Raw genomic sequence first — 19436 nt, forward strand, 5'->3', positions numbered from 1 at the left:
ACAATTCTAGTAGAAAGTATAGCTAAGAGAAAAAATGAACTATGACCAATTCATAAGAACGAGCAAAGGAAAAGGATTAAGCTGAATACATACTCTATTGAACTAAGCATTATGGTAAAGAGAAAACCTCACCTATTTTGTGATTGCAGGTTAAGGAGAGCTGCTTCCCAATGCTGGTTTCCAGTGCCTGCACCAGGTGAATAGGGGGATAGCACTGACAAACCTCTGATGGCTATTGATGGCAGCTCCTCTATCAGCATGTCCTAGAATCAGGAGGTGCTCAGCTCATCATAGCTTGGATAACATGCAGCAGGCTTTCCCTTCACAGACCCAAAGTAATTTTATTTTTTTTTATTTTTATTTTTATCTAACAGGTAGTCTGACCCTGGAGAAAAGTGTGGATGGGACACTTGTGGTTAGGATAGAAAATGGCAAAGCAAAAAGGCTTCCTTCACTCCATTCTTTGTAACAAATAAACATCCACTGCTCATGTTTACATCCCAAGTTACTTTATTTAAATTCATATTATCTAAACACTACCCTGCCTGCAAGTCAGATAACAAACTTGATGGAAAACAACCATCCTTCCCTTTCTATCTTCAAATGTTTGTCTCGTGATATTTTACAGTTAGTCCACTAAAAAATTCTTTGTGAAAATTTGCCTCTTCAAGTTTAGTAGAAACTTGGCTAAAAATAGAGGCATTGGAATAGAAGGCAAATAGAAATTTTCTTCCCTTGTCTGCCTCTCCCACTTTTCTGAAAATTCCCATCAGAAGAACAGAACAGGGCCTGCTGGTGGACGTGAGGCCAGGTAACTGTTCCCCACCTCACTGCTCATATAAAAATATGGTTAGCTACACCGTAAGTTAGTCTATCTAGAGCCCAAGGCTGTGTGAAATGGAGTTAATTATTGACACAGAGAACTTAAAAAACCACCCAACATTCCTGGAGTCTTTCCCCTACTGCTCTTCCCAAGATGTGGTTCGTTCACCCCCTGTGAGAGACAGGCTCAGACCTGGCTGGGGCTTGCTATGAGAGGTGCTCACAAACTGAAAACAGTCACGGGGAATGAAGAAAAGTGTGGCCAGAGTGTGGGGGGGTTTGTTTTGCCCAGTCCTACGCAGCAGGCTGATCCCCAGCGAGCTCGGGAGGAGGCGGCGTGGGGGACCGGGGCGGCTCAGGAGCAGCGGGGAGGAGGGGCTCGGACCCGGCCGCACGAGGAGCAGCAGCTGCAGCAGCGATTGCAGAAATGTTCTCCACTCCAGCTCTACCAGAGTCCTGGCAGCGCTTGCTGCAGAAAATCTGGTTCTCTTTATCTAGAGCTGTGTTCTACAAACAAACAGAACAAACCCAAGGCAAAACGTGAAACAACACTTAAATACGGCCCTGTCTTAAGTGTTAAAACAATCTACAAGACATGAACTGCATGCAATACAGCCAGGATAAAAAAGGAGAAATAACATTAGAAATCTTTTATATAATGAATTTTATCATTTTTGTGATGGTGACTTTAGGAAATGTAAGGAAAACTTCTGTTCCAGGTGTATGCTTGCCATGATGTTGTCGGTTTAAAATTTTTGTCTTGCAAGTCTGATGTGGAAAAAAAGATGGCACGAGTGGTTGTGATAGAGAAGGAACCCGTCACAGTAACTATTAGCAAAATTTATGTACCTGTGTTTTTGCAGACACAAGGAATCAGGTGATGCTTACTGAGAACTCAGCGCTACAATTCCTGTAACAAACCACACAGTACAGAAGGGGAGCCCCTGGGGAAGGTGACAGAACATTTTTTTATTTTTTCAAGAAAAGGGACTGCTTTTCTGCTTAGTGGTGAGAGTAGGAAAATGACCTCTTATGGTTGCAAAAAGGCATAATTTCTGAATTCTGTACTTAAAAATGAGTTTACAGGAGAAGGGAGCAACAGGTTGGAATAAAAACTGAGAATTCTGTAGTGAATAGCTCAATTATCTGGAGTATGTGATACATCTGCTGAAGATAACAATTTCCATACCCTCAAAGATATGTGCTAATTGTAAAGGTCAGGTGCTTTCCCTTTTCCTCAAAAATTTATTGTTTTGATTGGACTTGCTTTACTAATGTGAAAATTTATGTGTTTTTAGTTGGGTTTGACTAATACACTATTCAATGAAGTATTTAATACTGAAATAAGTTTCTGAGACAAGTCAAATTTAGCAGGGTTCATTTTTTTTCAGATGTGTTTATTGTATCAAAGTCATCAAGGACAGCAGATACAAGGTACTTACCCTCTTCTTTTGTTGTTGTTGTTATGTTGGGTTTTTTTAACTCAAGTTACATCGCTACATCCCTGCATTGCGAGGTACAAGGAGAAAATTCCATAGTCCACAATTGAGTTTCTGCTACTGACAATCAACACTGCAAAGGGAGCATGCAAGGAAAGGAGCAGCTGAATTGGATCTGAGTTTTGAGATTAGTGATGGTCTAAAGGAATTTTATCATTATCAAGGCACCCTTGCATTGCCTTTTTTTCTTGCTGGAAAAAGTTATAGGTAGGGGTTTCTGCTAGTTCAGTGTCAGGCAAAGTTATATAAAAGGGGAAGGACATGCTTTCAGTTCATGCTGACAGTGATTTTCTCCTGTGCTGTCCTCATAGCAGCAATACAGTTCTATGTAATGCAGTTTAGGGTTTTCTTTTCAATTTTACTGTTGCTAAGCAAGAATGTTTTTTATTTATCTAAGAATGATTATCACTTGTCTGTCTCTAAATGAAGTGTCAATTTTAGATAGAAACAATGTTTAGTTCTTTGCTTCTGTCTTCAAAAGGGTCTCATCTTTTTCTAGCTGTTTTTAGATACAAGATGGATATTGACATGCAGAAAGTGACTGCCAGGAGAATAAACCAAGACATGTCTGAGGAAGTAAAAAAATTGTTGTATTGGTGTTTGCTTAGCCTATTTCAGATATGCATCACTCAGAACTATTTTTTCCTAAATGTTTAAAATGTATTCCTTTGCTGGTTTGGTGTGGCTGTACAGCTTTTTCCACTTCAGACTGGCTTAGTTATTTCTCCTTCCTTGTTACCAATGGAGACCATGTACTTTTTGTGCAGCAGAACAAAGCATCGCCGTTAGTACGTACCATTGCCTTGGACCTACTCAGAGGGAAGCAATGCAGGCATTGGGAAAGGAGGAAAAAAGGAAGAAAGCAAGGGACAGAAACTAGACTTACTTTAAGCAGAACTAACACAATTGCAACAAATTTAGATTTACAGAACATTTCTTAATTGATCAAAAAAAAAAAAAATCAGTAATGAATTAAGAGCAACATGCTTTTGGGGGCATCAGGAGCCTCCTGTGCAAGGACACTGAACTGGGGATGTGCAGTTTTACTTATCTGCCACAGGATGGGATTATCTGCATGGGCCAGGTGACAGTGTTGGAATGAGGTGATGCTAAAGGGGCTCCAGTGAATGTGCAGGTGGACTGAGAGAGCAATGCACTGCAATACACAGTGAGAGTTACAAAGTGTGCTTGTCTGAAGCTGAATGTTGATAAGCAATGAGTGCTGGAGCAAGTGAAGAACTTCTGAACACAAAGGTAACTACATTTCAATGCTCAAGGTAAACCAGGGCAAGAATAACAAATTGGGGGCTTAATCATTAGATCACAGTGTTTTGAGCAAGATTTTACTTTTCCTTTCAGCATTAACTGGGAGCTGCATTCAGCAATTAATAATTATGCATTTACATCCTTCCATACCTGTTAGAAGGAAATAAAGCAGGAAAAGGTAAAATGAGGTGAACTTTCCTGGCTGAAGGAGTGTCAGTAGCTAACAGAAAAAACTCACACCAATAGGAAGCCAAAGCTAGGCTGTGTCAGAGATCTGAGACAGGCTTAAGTGGCATGCAAGTTGGAGAGGGGCTGAGAGTTAGAATTAAAATTGCTCTTATTACATATAGTGCATTTTATACCAGTTTTCAGCTTCAGGCTTATCCATAGTCTCAACAGTATAAAGAATGAAGCTCTGAAGTCCCTCTCAAACTGTCAAGTCAAACTGTCAAATGAAATGTAGACAAGAACATGAACCTGAAATCCATTTCCTGACTTAATTTTATGTTATAATTTTTCCTACATTTAAATTGTTTGCCTATTTAACTCACATAAATGTATTGGCAAAGACAGAGATGTAGGCAGAAACATTTTATTTAAATTTACTGGTTCTCAGATGACTAAAACAATTATTCTTGTTAACATAAGTGGTCTGGCCTTTATAAGTAATTAATACTAATGGAAGGGTGAGGGTGGAAGTCCCTGTTAGGTTACCATGGATGGTTTTACTTTCTTTAAGTTACTGAAAATACATTTTGTGTGCAGTGTCCATCCTTGCATCAGACAAGGATGGGCCCTGGTAAGATCAGGAAGAAAGGAAGTTTCTGGAATGGAGCCTGGTTTCCTGGCACAGGTAGTGTTGAACAACACTATGCTCAAGATGAAGCAAAACTTGGTCAGGCACAGAGGTAGACCCTACTTAATTAGGTGGGCAGTAAGATAAAAAAACTCTCAGGTTTTATACTGAAAGGTTTCAAATTGCTGATAAACTTCATTTTAACATACACCTACTTAGTGTTCACATGGTTCTGTTTGAAAGCTCATTTTTATCTCTTGGGCAGCTCACTGTGATAGACTTGGTTGCTCTCAAGAAATGATGAGACAATCCACATTGTACATCAACAAAGACTAGAATTAGAGACTCTTCTAGTTTTGGGTTTGCTATTCTTGCACCACATGTGCTCATAGAGCACTGTCAGGAAAATATGCAGAGTATACTATCAATGTATAGAAATGTTCATTTCTCTTACCATGATGACAGAAACCCCAGCAGATGTGTTATTTTGCTTGGGTAGGGTGTTATTAAAGTGCTGCTTCAGTTTACCTGTTACTTCAGCTTGCATATTATTCTCCTGGGAAGCATCATCCTGCATAAGAAAGAACACAATATTCAAGTTAGGGAAAAACCAAAAAGTTTTTTATCATCAGGTACTTTCTGCTTTTTAATGAATAGTGAATATTCAGACAGGCAGTCCAAAAGTGAGCACACTCTGCTACATGAGAGACAATTCCAGAGGAAAGGAACTGAGCAATCACTGCTTTATGAATGAACATTTCTATTTCTTAAAATGACATGTGACACTTCAGTGCATTGCTTTGTCCCACAATTATAAGCTGCAGGTTTGATTCAAGCAAGTTAAAAATAACATGCTTGAAATAATCTTAAAAATGAGAAGCATATTTTTCACTTGGATTTCTTTCAAATAACCACTTTAAATGGCCCATCATGTCCTAAGTCTGTAGGTGTTATCAAGTATTATAAATACACTTGAGAGGAGCTGTTATCCATTGATACACTTGTTAATAGTTGTTTTCTCTTGTGTCAGGCCACTCCACAGATTGTATGCAGTCCCTCTTTTAGAACATGTCTGAAAATAAGCATTGACTGGCTCCATGTAAACCTAGTACTTATTAATAATTAATTGATTTTAAATCAATAAGCAATGCACTCTGGTGTTCCCCTTTGCTGCTGCCAGAGAAGATGAAGGACCTGGCAGGCATCAGCTTGGTGTCTGTGGTAAATTAGGTGTTATATTTGCTAATTGTACTGCTGCTTCTGAACAGTGCAGGTTAATGGTTAGATTTACAGGTTTAATGTCAAATTAGAGACAAGGGAAATGTGATTTACTCACTGACACCCAGGGATGGCTTAGGATCTGTGCTGCTGTGTACCGGGCTTCAGCATTCACATGTAGCATCAGGCTGATTAACTCCTTCACGGAAAAAGAAAAAAAGAGAGTTTGAAGGGCATGGGAAAGGATATTAAAACTGAAAATAATGTTGCACCAAGTTCTTCTCAGTGCAATGTTCTTGATACCTGGATGGGAAAAAACCAACCCCAGCTGATACCAGAAGCAGTGGTACCAGTGTCACTTAAGTGGAACTTAAATTTGCCCTTTAGGATTAAGAGTCTGCAAGGCAGTATGTTTGATATCAGCTTCTTAACTGTACTCATGTTTCACTGAGTCTATTGAAAACAAATGAAAAAGAAATGTTAAAAAAATCAGCTCTAATGTTCCACTTTGTTCTCTGTATATTCATGAACATGACCAGAACAAAAACAAACCTGGGAGACATGAGATCCTCTCTGGGCAATGCACATGCGCTCAGTAATATTACATAAAAAACATTACATAAAAAACCACAAATCCGAGACAAGAATCTGCACTTGAAAGTCAAGAAACTGATGAAATTAGTTGAAAACGTTCTCTTCTGTGCTGCTGCAGAAGAATAGAAGATATTGAGCTAAGTCCCTCCCTCAAAAAACCTTTTAAAGCCTCCAAATTATCATCTCCATATTTTTATCAAGATTATTTCAAGATTATTTCAAAGGCACTATCCATTGATTCAGTTTTGGAAATGGTTTGTTCAAGCAGATGATAACAACACACCTTACTGAGAGCTTTCCCAACCAGCCAAGTTCTTTAGTCTGTGGAAGTTTGAAGTGAGACATCACCTTGAATACCAAGATTGTTTGTTCAGAATGCATGTCTGGAAATCTGTGAGATGACTGGGACTTGGGAAATGTTGGTAAATGGATAAATGCACATAGGGAAATGCAGAAAAATTCAGAAAAAAAAAAAAAAACTTCTCATTGGCCAGATAAAAAACCACCTCCACTTGTTACCGAGTCCTCAAATATTATTTAGAGCACTTCAGTGAGTTAACCTAAGAGAAATGGGGCTTACAACTTGAATCTTTGTCCTACAGACACAATCAATTTAAACAAAACTGCAATGATCACAGAAGAACTGCTGGCAGTGGCAATTAGCCATGGCTGCGCCTCTTGAAAAGCTCTAATAAATAAATGCCTCAAGTAAAAATAGGAAAAAATGCCTACTGCAACCAATCCACAGAGCAATAATTTTCCTTCTTTAAAGAGTGACAAGAGGGAAAAATTCAGGGTCACATGTATTTTACATCTGAAGCACTGAAGCTGCTGTAAAGTGCATCATGCAGTGAGCTGGGCAGTGTGTGACATTCCCTGGATGCTGCTGGCATTCTGCTACCCTTGCTCAGGCAGCCTGAGACACCTGAGCTCTCAGCAAGCACTGCTCAGCCAAACCCACGGAAAAGCCACAGCTGGGGCACTGGGCTGCTCTGCATCTTCCAGGCTGCCTTCCCAGCCGAGCACAGGCTGCTGCACAGGGGCTTGTCAGAAATGTTCTTTCAGGTGGGAAAAAAATATCAGTACCTTTGCTGAATCAGTGATGTTATCCCAGTAGGGAGAGGGAAATTCCAGCTTCCCCACAAGTATCTGATCAAAGAGGTCTTCCTGAAGGTTGTTTTCACTGTAAAACAGCAGTAACGAAAAACATTATGAGAGAAAAAGCCAATTTGTCATGGGGATTTTAACTTGATTTGGAGATGGAACAGAAATTATGTTAATAACTACTAGAAATGCACAATTTAGAAGTGTATACAGTGATAGCTTTTCTGAGCCAATACATTGAGGTAACTTTTGCACTGGAATAGGGGCTGCATAGTTAACACACATTTATTAATCTCACTCATAACTGGGTTCAACTAGCATGATATGATATGGACATTCTCTGTGCCCTGACTCAAAACTCCAATCAAAGAATACATTTTCTTGCACAATGTATCTTTCAAAACACATTTTCAGCTTTAAACGTGAAATAACAACACGAAAAACCCAAACATGTGAACGAATATTTTTCCCCATCAACAATACATATATAAAATAAATATATAAAAAATAAATACATATAATATATATTTTTAAAATATATAAAATATATATGTAAAATGTATTGTTTGCAAGATATTTTCATTCAGTGAGATGTTTTAGTTAAACCTCTTTTGTTAAGCATCTTGCTGTAAAAATGAACAAGCAGGCCTTGCATTAGTAATTTATATGTTAAGAGCAGAATTCCCTGTTACAATGTGCCAATTCCTTCTCATTCTCTGGCAAAAAAAAAAAAAAAAAGAAAAGAAATGGTCTTTGCAAACCCCACGGCTGGTTTGGCACTTCCCAAAAGGCCGAGCAGGGTTAAAAAGGCGGGATGAGCACGTTTTCCCCTCTCCTGTTCTGCCGCTGCTGACGGCAGAGGGCAGCGCGCACCCGCGGATGGCGGCGCCAGGATCCGCATGGAGACAAAAGGAAAAGCGGCTCTGCCCTCGCACCCCCTCCCCAGCACTAAAACACCCGCCCCCGTAGGAAAACATATCTCACAAATTGATCCCAAACCTAAAATGAGGGACGAGTGAAAGCCACGCAAAGAAATGAATAAATCCGTGAGGAAAACACATCAATCTGATCCACCTTTTTTCCTCCCCCAAGGATGCCTCCTTCAGGGAGAAAGGTCAGACTGGCTCTGAAAGAATTTGATTGCTTTTGCTGGGTTTGCCTTTGGCACTCACCTGCGAAAAGGTGGAAATCCACATAACAGGATGTAAGTGATCACACCTGCAGCCCAAATATCCACCTTTAAGCCATACCTGAGAAAATAAGTCTGTGTTACTTGTGCTGAATTAACAACAACAACCACAAAAAAAAGAGTCATTCCAATCAAAAATAAATTATGCTGACAGGATTACATGAGAATCTGTGCTGGGTTACTTGCTGCTGATGGGGTGATGGATTTTCTGTCTGAGCATCTTTTTCTTCACACCTTTACAATCTTTAAGAAACCATGATTCTGTGATTTTTTTTTTTTTCTACCTCAGGGCTCTCCAGGGCATTCTGAATATACTCAAATCCAATCCAGTATCCAGGTTTCCCCATCCAGAGCCACCAATGGTTAAAGACAAGGATGTGCTTTCTCAGTTCCCACCGTGAAGCAACTCTCTCAAAGGTTATCATGTGTTGCTAAGCAACAAGACACACCAATTCTCCAGCCTCTCCAGCGAGCAACGCGGGCAAGAAGAGCTGCACTTTTCTTTCAAAGCACAGAAATTAAAACACTGCAGGTCAAAAAGAGGCCTTTTCTCCTATTCAGTGGATTCAGTTTGTCAAAACCTCAAGCACGCAGACGAGGTGCCCTCTGACACCGGAGCTGACTGCAGCTGTGAAACGTTTCTCAATGCAACAAATGCACTGAACAAGGAGTGAAACAGCACAAACAAAACCTCCCTCCGTCAGCAAATTCAGAGTGGTCACAGCTATGGCAAAAGCATGGAATGGAGATCTCACAGGTCTAAAAGGAGAGAGGATTTGTGATAATCTGTCATTGGTGGAAATTTACCATTTTACAAAATTTATTTCCGTATTTATGCAATGGCCTGTTAAATACAGAATAATGGGGTTGCTCAATTGTTATCAAACAGGATGTGTCACCCAAAAGAGTCACTTGAATCAACATAATCTAATTAGAACTGTCCTGAGAACAGGTTTAGACTAGGTGAGCTCTGCAGCCTCTTCCAGTATAAATGATTCCATTTCTAAGGCAAACACTGTTTTGCCTGTCTGTTCTTCCCCAAACAGCTGCCAGGGGTGGTACAGTGGGCTCTGGATGCTGAGGTGAGGCAGGGAGCACAAACAAATGGACCCCACTGCACCACTGCACCAGAGCTGTCCCTGGGAAGGTGTGAGGGGAGTTAAAGGCAAATTCTGGGAGCAGGCAGAGCAGGGACACTGGTGGCCTCTTGGAGGAACTGGGAGTGGTGCCCTTGGGTGGTTTGGTTACAAAACAATAGAGGGACAGCCTGCTGGAGCATTTGGATCTTACAAGATCCTACAACCTGCCAAAAAGAGTGGTTAGCAGGCCTGTGTCATGCCAGGCAGTCATGCTCACCCTGTCTCTGCAATGATTTCTGGAGCCACATAGGTGGGTGTCCCACACACCGTGTACAAAGGGCCTTCCACCACCGTCGCCAGCCCGAAGTCTCCAAGCTTCAAAGACTTGGTTCCATCTGAATATTCACACACCTAAAATCAGAGAAATTAACACAGAATGAGGAGGAGAACATCTGCATTTTTATATTCTCTAATTTCTTGGGGAAAACATCATCACCATACCAAGAAGACGGGAAAAAGAGGTAATTTCCACAGCCCTGTAGGGCAAGAAGAGAAAAAAAAAAATATATTCCCATTGATTGCAGCTGGAGCAAATTTTCAATGGAGCTGTCTGCCAGCTATGTAGGTCAGACCATGACACAGCCTCAAGCAACTAGAGGTGGAAAAGAAAACTCAGTCCTTGAATGTTGAGAAGTTTTCAATATATTCAGGAAAATATAATACTCTACTTTCCTTTGACTGGGACTACAGTTTAAAATGGGTCTGGCAGCTACAATCAGATTTGTTTAACCTCTTGTTATCCTAGCATAAATCTAGCCAACATACCGGGCAATTTCATCAGCAAATATCTTCCCTGTGCTTGGTCTGGGCAAATTCAGTTTGGGCTTCTGTGCAGACCCAATTGCACCTCACCAAAAGGCCAATGAACAATCTAGCACTGAGTCATTTTATTGATGAAAGAAGCTGAATTTAGTTAAAAAAAAAAGTGCTATACAACAGTGATGGCAGGAATAAACCAAACCAGACCAACACAAAGGAAACATCCCCCTAATAAATTCATCTCAGTTTCGCTCCTATAGTTAAATGTTTATATTAACCAAATTTCAAAGGCATCTAGAATGGAGGACCCCAGGATCTCATGAATAGCTGAATTTATTTGCCTTCCTCAAACATCTGAGCACTGCAATACCTTTCTTCATTCCCCTGTGTAATTCATATCAGTAATGGAAACACTTGTTCTCCTTTATATAACACCTTCATACCAGCTATGACTCTTAGGGTTTGCATTTTTTAAATGCATGACTAGCAAAGGGAACGTAATACCCATCCAGACGGGCTGGATGACCCTGTGCAAAGAAACGAACTATGTGCAATTACAGGTAGCAGTTGATGGGAATTATTTGCATTTATATTCAATACCAGGATGTTATCTCAATATTCTGCTGCTGTCAATCACAGTGAGTAAGATTTGCATCTGTTGAGTAATCTCTTTAAGCTTTCTAGGCAGAAAGGGCATTGGTGCCTATTTATAACTGATTCAATCTCTAATGAGAGCTTAAAATTTCTTTGGACTGTCTGTGTTTGGAGATACCTTAATAGTATGTGAGACTTCTACCTTCATTTTCTCTCTCAAGTGCCCTGTTGCTGTGGCTACATTTTCCAGGAGAAGCTTTCCCCCATGCTTCTTTTTGCTAAACAATCTAATTTATTTGAGGGTTGATTTAAATTGCTAAACACTGTCAGTGGAATTACTGGGGAAAGAATTGACTATTAATTAGGAAATATTTTCAGCTTGTAGCCCTGTCCTTGTTACAGTTCAAAATCCAGTCTGGAATAAGCTGTGACTCCTACTCTCAGTTCGAACTCATTAAACAGGACTGACAAACACCACAAAAGACTTTTAAGAAATGTCTCAAGCAGAGGAGATTATGGCCCTGCTTGTGCAGTGCATGACACTTAATATCCAGTATGTAATGCTCAAGTGTAACCTCTGTGGGTAAGTGAGACAGCACACACTGATCCCATTCTGTGGACAGGGGAATAAAAAAGCAGGCTTCATGGTAATTCTTGTCAGCACAGTTATTTTATGTCTTGCTGAAAACACAAGTTGCCTAAGGAAAAGAATAAATGAATGTAAAGGGTTAATTCCCAGCCAGAATTCTGGTAAAGCATCAGAAAGATGATCCTACAATGACATTGAAAGGAAAAAAACACTGGCTTCAGCTGGTAGTCATAGGATTGTTGAAGAAATGCTCTCAGCCCACCTTTCCCCCACTTGCAAACTGATAAATAATTCATTGGCGTAGCTTTAAAATTCACTGTTTTGTGAGACAATACTCCTGCTTATCCAAAGGGCAGCCAATCAAATTGTAAATACAGATAGGTCTAAGGACAGGTTTGAGCACAGCCCTCCTGCATTACAGTGATTGCTATCTCATGGCAAAAGATTTACTTCATACATACTTATTCTAAATTAATACGCCTGCTGTTCTCTGCTGTGCTCCTTGACATTTCTACACAAGCATTTGCATTAATGAGAACAAAGTAAGAGAAAATACTGGAAAATAACTGGGACATACCAGAAGATTTTCTGGTTTGATGTCTCTGTGCACAATGTTGAGGCCATGCAGGTATTTGAGAGCACTGGCTAAATTGTAGACCATGGCACTCCCATCTCTCTCTGTGTATTTTGTAGATGAAGTGATGGCATCAAATAGGTCTCCTCCCTATGGAGAGGAAAAAGATCATTGTTTAAAATATAATTAGGATGGTATTTGGTTAAAAAAACCTCAAACCCTAAACATGTAAAATCTTCCCTCCAAAACACATGCCCAAATTCCTGTTAAACAGCAAAAAAAAAAAAGAAAAAAAAGTTTTGCAGAAAAATGATCTTGTCACCAAGATACTAGATTGGAACTTCGGTCATCTACATTAAATTCTTAACTGTTCTCCAGGCTTCTGGTGTCTGAGCTTGGGTAAATTACAGAATTTTTTTCTATTGATCTTCCTATCTTTGATCACTCATTTATATTACCTACAGATACAGGCATACAGCATCCCTTTTCTTCATCTTATCAGTATATTCAACATATTGATAAACAGCCCTGATTTTGAGTAAAGCCTAAAATAAATTAGCCCAATAATAATAAAAAACCCTAACTAACAAATATTCATCAAATTCAAATTTCCGCAGATATTGCAAGAAATACCAAATAATTACAGCTGAAGAGGGAAAAAAAGATAAACACATTCCAACATAAATGCATCCACTGATTGAGATACATCAAAGTGCAGAACCTCCAGGTGATTTCTGAATGTGTCAGGCTCTGTTTATGGATGCCCTATTCCTCTGGGAATACACAGCAACGTGTGAGTGAGTTACTGATGGGGCATTTTCAGTCATTACAGCAAATGTCATGTGGGTGTCTCCATGATGGTTTCCCTGGATACCTCTGTAGGAGTGATCTGTCTGAGCTGTGGGTGGCATTCCGAGCATTTCAATGCACACCAAAGAGAAGCAGCAATTCAGGGAAGATAGGCCAAAATGGTGGGGAATTAAAACATTAAAAAATACTCTCTTGAAACCCCAAAAAGCCTATAGAGTATTAAAATAGCTTCTAGAAAGGAGGAAAGATGAGTGGGCTACAGAAATTAGGTATTCAACAACTACACACTTTTGAGGTTTCCCAGTCTGGCAACCATTCCAGAGTCCTGAATGTAACAGTGCCTCAGTCAGAAATAAAAAGTGTTCCTCAAAAAATGAGCAGTGTTCCTACTGCTGTTGCTGTATGTTATTTGTATATGACATGCCAGTCAAGCTGATGTGCAGTGTGGCTGTGCATGCACAGAACTCAGACAAGAGAATGCATGAGCAGAACCTGATGCTACTGGTGTATTTGGCTCACAAGGTGACAACAAAAAGAATATTTGTGTTTTCTCCATACATGTATGAAGGGAGCATCTGTTCTCTGGTGAACTGTTTGATGCAAGCAAAATGGGTGAGATCCTTTGAGTTTTGATTTTCCAGGATGAAAATTGCTTGAGTTTAATCTATTTGTCTTATCTATTAAGATAAATTCATTAGAGAGTTCATTTCTTTAATTCAATTTATTAACTAATGAGAACAGTGAAATTTGTTAGTAAATCCATACTACTCTCATCCCTGTATATTGTAGGCATGATATAAAGCCCACTATCCACTTTTCTCTAGACTGTGCACATTGCAAAATTACCTCAAATCTGTGTTAATATTCAAATTACAACTGAAGAGAGAGAAATCCCATTCATATAATTGTGTGACAGGTGCATTTTTATGATTTAAAAATGCAGGTTGCCACTGAAGCCTTACTTGATTATGTCTTCCAAGATCTTAGCATTCCCAGATACTGCTCAGATTTCACACCAACACAGAGAACTCAAAGAAGACAAACAAAGGCCCCTGAGCCTCACCTTGACCAGCTCCATCACCAGGTAGAGCTCTGAGGGGGTGTCCATCTCCTCTACGAGCATGATGATGTTGGGGTGCTTCACTCGGCGCAGAATCGACACTTCATTTTCAATCAGGTGCTCCTGTTCAGAAGAGGATGGAAGTTTATCTGGAACATGAATTTGACAATTCACTTTTCCTTTCATCAGCCAACCATTTGATCAGTGAGCATCCTTTTTGCTGATTAATTTATATAGCAGATGGTTATTTTCAGTTGCTGGATCTTAACTTGTATTTCATCACTGACCACATTTAATTTAAAATATACTTCACAAATGGGGCATCTCCAAAAATGACCCCAGAACGTGACAGCAATTCAGGAAGTGCAGGTTAAGTTCTTATGTGGGTATTATGAGGTGAAATTAAGTTCAGAACCTTTCTGCCCCCCAGCTGGATCACTGGAAGCTGTCACTCCTCATCAACAGTTAACATGTTCTTGATCCTCTCCAGCCTTCACCTCTCATTTGGTGGAGGTTACTCAAGGACAGATTACCTAGGATTTGGATCCAAGAACTATTTTTTTAAAAAAGTTGTGGAGTATATTAAAGAAAAAAAATATTCTAAGTGCTTTGGTTATGGATTTTTGTTCATTTTATATGCCTGCTCAGATTTACAATCTGCAAAATGTGTAGTAGCTCAGTTAAATTGTTGTGACTCCAACAGCTTAACAGCGTACAGACTGAGTTCAATTTCCCCTTCCCTGTGCTTCTGAGGAAGTAATGGCTTTTGAGAACAAATTAGTTTCAAATGCCTTGTTCTCTAGAACATTTTAACACTGGAGAGCAAAAAAAAATTATGTGTCCTTTCCATGTGAAGAATTATTTTAGTTTTCTTTTATAAATGTTGGAATATGGATATTATATTTAGGTTCTCTGCAAAATAAGAAAAAATGCTTGCAATCAGACAGGAGTATCCTTCCACCCTGGCAGGGAACAAATCATGTCACTGGACTGGGAACTTATCCATGTTGAATGCACTGACAAGGAGCATGCACTTCATGCATTTGTGAGCAGAGCATCAGGAGGAGATGTGACCCACTGTGCGTAGGCAGTGCCTGGAGACCTTACACCACTTCACCTTCTTTTTCTGGGGTTATTTACGGGTGCATTGTGCTTTTGCCAAAGCTTTCTGTGGCTGCACAGCTCAGAACCCACATGCCACGTGTGCACCTCGATTGGTGAGAGAGCAGAGCGGCACACACGGCTTACACACCACACCTTTGGCGTTCGCTCTGAAAGAGCAGCAATTGTCACTCTGAGCAAACAATGCCTGCTCCAAGCAAAGTGCTCTGGAGAGAAAACAAAACAGACAAACAGGAAGCAATTCTGTTAAACACAATGCTGAACCTCATCACCAGACAGACGTGAACAGCCACAGCACACTAAGCCTCAGGGATGGAAGCCTGGAAGTTCAAAACTAACATTAAGAGTCCATACAAAAACTAAAATATTATTACAGCTTTCTCAACCTGAAGAACAGGGAACATATTAAATTTATTACACCCATTAATTACTACTAAGGAACAATGGCTTTATCTGTGCTTTCTTGACTAAACTGCTCAGGCATAATTAAAATTTAAAATAAACAGTATTTTTTTAAAGGCTCCAGAATATTGTTGGCTACTGTTTAAAAAACTGTTCTCAAAAAATGTTGACTAATATGTAGCTAGATATTTTCAACCACCTCACTGTTTGCTATGTTTTGCCATGGAAAAAATAGCAATTCCAAAACTCATGATGGCGTTCTCCTGGATAGTGCAATATATGCTTCAGTCTACATTAATGTGGCTTATTTACAGAGACATTATTGTGTAATGAACATTTAAACCACTTGTGGAAAACAGTGAGTTGGATTCAAATTTCTGAACATCCAAGATCAAGGAACAGTGAGCAACACTTAAATCATCCAAATTTGGGCTGGATGGGTGCTTTTAAGGCAGGGCTGTGGAACTGAGTGAGGAAGGAATAAGTTGTAGCAAAACTTAATTATTTCCTTTCTTGGAATTCTTCCAGGATTATTCTGCCACTGGCCTAAGAGGTATAAATATCTTCCAACAGTCTCTAGCTCTACAGATATAGGTCCTTTCAAAATGGGCAGCTGTGCATCCATAGGGTTGATTTCTCTTTTTATAGATGTTTTAAAGCAAGGAGAATGATAAATAGAAAATTCCTCTCAACTCCACTGTTTAAAATAGAATATCTATCTCCAGACCATTCCAGTTTATGATACCTAAGCAGCTGACTCAGACAAGTAATAAAAACCATCTAAAGTTGCAAGCTGTACACATCATCCAAAAATTTTGTTTGCAGTGGAACGCAGTGGGTCACCCTTTCCACAGCTAAAGAAATTGCAACATTTTAATCTCAGAAAGGCAATCCTAGCACTTTTTCTTGTGGCTGCACATTTTTATGATTCCTTTCTAAATTTTCTAAATAAACCCGGAGAATATGAGAAAAAATGAAACCCTCATCTCCTAGCATCTAAAACATGGTTTAAAATCTGCACAGATAAAATGTTTCTGTTTAAGGACCTCTCCTAATAGGAATTTATCACAGCATCACACAGCTCTTTACCACACGAAGAGGGAAGGCAGTTTTTCTTCCTTTTAAAAAATGGTGTATTTTTATACTTATATTCAATAAGTATGAAGGGAAAGAAGAGGTCTGACACTCTCAGATATTTGCTTGCGTTATATGAGATACTGTTCTCCTGGAGAAACAATTTTTGACTTTCCTGTTTTAAGTTTGAATTAAAAGAAAGTTTTTAGAACACAAGAGATATTTGTTAAAACACGAAGGTGGCACCACATAAACAGAAAGAAAAGGCGGTGAAAATTTTTTTCAAATCCATGTTCTGCTTATAAAAGGAGCATGTTGAGCTATACAGAGAGAAAAAGAGGCAGAGTGGGATGGGAATTGCATAAATAAACATATAGCTGGGAATTTCCTCTCTCATATTTTACACATCAAAATAGTCCAATAAATTTTGGGTGCATATTAGCTTTTTTTTTTTGCCAGCCTGATAAAATAGGCAACAATTAGTTTGTTTTTTCTCTATTATGTAGTAGACTAACAGTCACTGCTTTTATTATTTGGTTCCTGGATACATTATCATCTTGTTAAAGAGATACTCTGAAAATAGTCAGCAAACCCAAACACACCCACCATTTATGACTAATGAGCAGCTGCTGGTGCTGCTTCTGTACACATGCAAATGTTGTACTCTACCTTCCCACAGCACTTGGCCTTGTCTATGATCTTCAGGGCAAACTCCTTCCCTGTGGATCTAGGCAAGAAAAACACGACAGCCAATAATTAGAAAGATTGTGGCATTTTCTGTAAATACACCACCATATCAATATGCTGTGGCCATGGAGGCTGCTGGCAGGAAATCCACAGAGCAGACCTGGGTTGGTTTTTGTTTCCTCAGCAGCATTTGTGCCTGCTGTTTCCCTGACTACCACAACCCAGCTCCCCTGGTGTACGAATCCCAGGATTCAGCTGCAATTTCTCCTTTGTGACCTGGCACAACTCTGTCACTCCTTTAAGGCAACATGCAAAATTTGCCTTCAGCCTTCCCCTTAGCTTTGTTCGACTGGTAGGCTTTGAAAATAAAATCATACATATGTGAAGACTGATACCCTAATAAAAGAATTCAATAGGATTCCACAGAGCCAAAATGCCATAGTCCATTACAGATAGTCTAAAATCCTGTAGGATTTATTGGGCACTGATTTTGAGCTTTTGTATTGCAAATTTTTTTTTTTTTTAAGTATTTTGTGGAATTCTGCAGCAGTCATCTAAAGTCCCATGACATTTAACAGGGTGGGTCATATACAAAGTAAAAAAGGATTACTGTTTGCAGCAAATACTCTCACAGAAAGGAGCTCTTGTTTGTCTTTCATCCCTTTAAGCAATAAAAATCTCCATTTCTCTGCATGGGGGGAAAATTAGTGAAAAAAAAAGCAACACAAATTAATCTTAAAAAAAAAAAGATGAAATTATTACTTATATTACTGATGAATTAAACATAATAAGAAATTGCTGTAAGACCAGCTTGCTGCTATTTTGTACTGTGCCAGTGCCTACAGACTCCAGTGTGCATCAGAACACCTCTAGAAAACAGGATAGATACAAAAGCAAAAGGCATCTATTCAAACATCCAGGGCGATTTTCACTGCATTTGGCATTAGATATAGCTGGTCACAATCAGCACCTTACAGAAAAAGGAGCTGAATTAACACCTTACATTCCATTTATGCATTATTGAAAAACTGCAGGCGAGAATCCCTGCCCTGGAAGTGCAGCTGTATCTGCGAGGTTGTCATAGTTACAACCTGATCTGGTCTTTAGATAGCAGCCCTTATCTAAATGGAGTCTGTGAAATGCCACCCTCTGATGTTACAGAAGATCTGCTCCAAGCACAGCGTGGAAATCACAATCACAATGTGTACTTTACACCACTCTATCAGAAATCCTGGGAACAAGTGATCAGCAACATCCACCTGGGAACCTTCCCAACCATGCTGAGAGCAGGAGGAGTTAACATCCACAAAGCCAATTCACCCAACAACTTCAAATCCCTCAGGCAAACACCCTCTAGTGCAGCACCCATGGAACAAAGGTGGATATAACCCCCACAGTTTATGTGCTGACATCCCTGCACATCCTGCACCAGCAGTGTCTGACAGGTTTCAGGGATTCTTCTCGAGCTGTCAGTGCCCATCTGTTGACTCATGTCTTTATATACAGACACACAGGCACAAAAGAGATCATCTTATTCTCTTCTTGTTCTTTTTGTAGAACATCCCAGCTGGTAGCTGTGTAATAGGACCCTGGCTCCATAGCTAAGGCTTCTTAGTATCACAAATTATGTATAATTAATAGAAATTAAAAGAGAAGCATTTACAGTTGGCATTTCCTCTTTCCTCATTATTATTAGCAATTGTTTTTCTATACTTATTTTACATAAAATTAATTTAATAATGTTGCACTAAAGCTTTGATTACATACAAAACTAGATATTGAAGTGGAATTGTGCCTTTTTTAAATTTTTATCATTGGAGGGTTGTTTTTCTAGTCCACTTTCCTCATTCTAAAAAGCACAGATGACATTCAGAGACTTAGCAGCCCTTGTCCCATTTCCAGTGGGATTTAAGTGGTTTCCAAAAATGCACAGCTTATATTTCTGATAATAAATATGTTATCTTGTGCTTTTAAGCTGCTATCCTTCATTAATATCCCTGGGTGAGGATAAGGGCAGTGGAAAACAAAGGAGATGGTGTAGGGGGTGTCTGGGATCACCTGGTTGGGATGTAAGCACTGATGAGTTACTCTGTGGGTAATGATAAGAGATTACTGGATCATAGTCCTTGCTCCTGTGG

The 19436-nt window shown here is 39.5% G+C and overlaps 1 protein-coding gene across 6 annotated transcripts in view; it reads right to left on the reverse strand.

Annotated features, from left to right (window-relative positions):
- Window positions 1-291: 291 nt before the first annotated feature.
- Window positions 292-19436, reverse strand: part of DCLK2 (doublecortin like kinase 2) — an 80413-nt gene continuing 61268 nt past the window's right edge. For 2 of the 6 annotated variants that reach the window (XR_001332574.3, XR_001332573.3), the window contains 10 exons: window positions 17281-17338; window positions 14017-14136; window positions 12147-12293; window positions 9845-9978; window positions 8472-8549; window positions 7282-7378; window positions 5720-5800; window positions 4838-4954; window positions 3950-4032; window positions 1190-1329 (listed from right to left, as the gene is read on the reverse strand). Coding sequence is in view for 4 of the 6 variants with exons in the window: in XM_014265850.3 (XP_014121325.2) it covers window positions 1117-1329; window positions 4838-4954; window positions 5720-5800; window positions 7282-7378; window positions 8472-8549; window positions 9845-9978; window positions 12147-12293; window positions 14017-14136; window positions 17281-17338 (1045 nt within the window). In the remaining 2 variants the exon portion in view is untranslated. Of the gene's footprint in view, window positions 1330-3117; window positions 3198-3949; window positions 4033-4837; window positions 4955-5719; window positions 5801-7281; window positions 7379-8471; window positions 8550-9844; window positions 9979-12146; window positions 12294-14016; window positions 14137-17280; window positions 17339-19436 lie in introns of those variants that run through there. The other 4 variants (XM_014265850.3, XM_014265849.3, XM_014265851.3 and 1 more) reach the window with 3 other exon arrangements.

The sequence above is a fragment of the Zonotrichia albicollis genome, chromosome 5 (assembly GCF_047830755.1).
Source record: "Zonotrichia albicollis isolate bZonAlb1 chromosome 5, bZonAlb1.hap1, whole genome shotgun sequence".
Classification (NCBI taxonomy): Eukaryota; Metazoa; Chordata; class Aves; order Passeriformes; family Passerellidae; genus Zonotrichia; species Zonotrichia albicollis.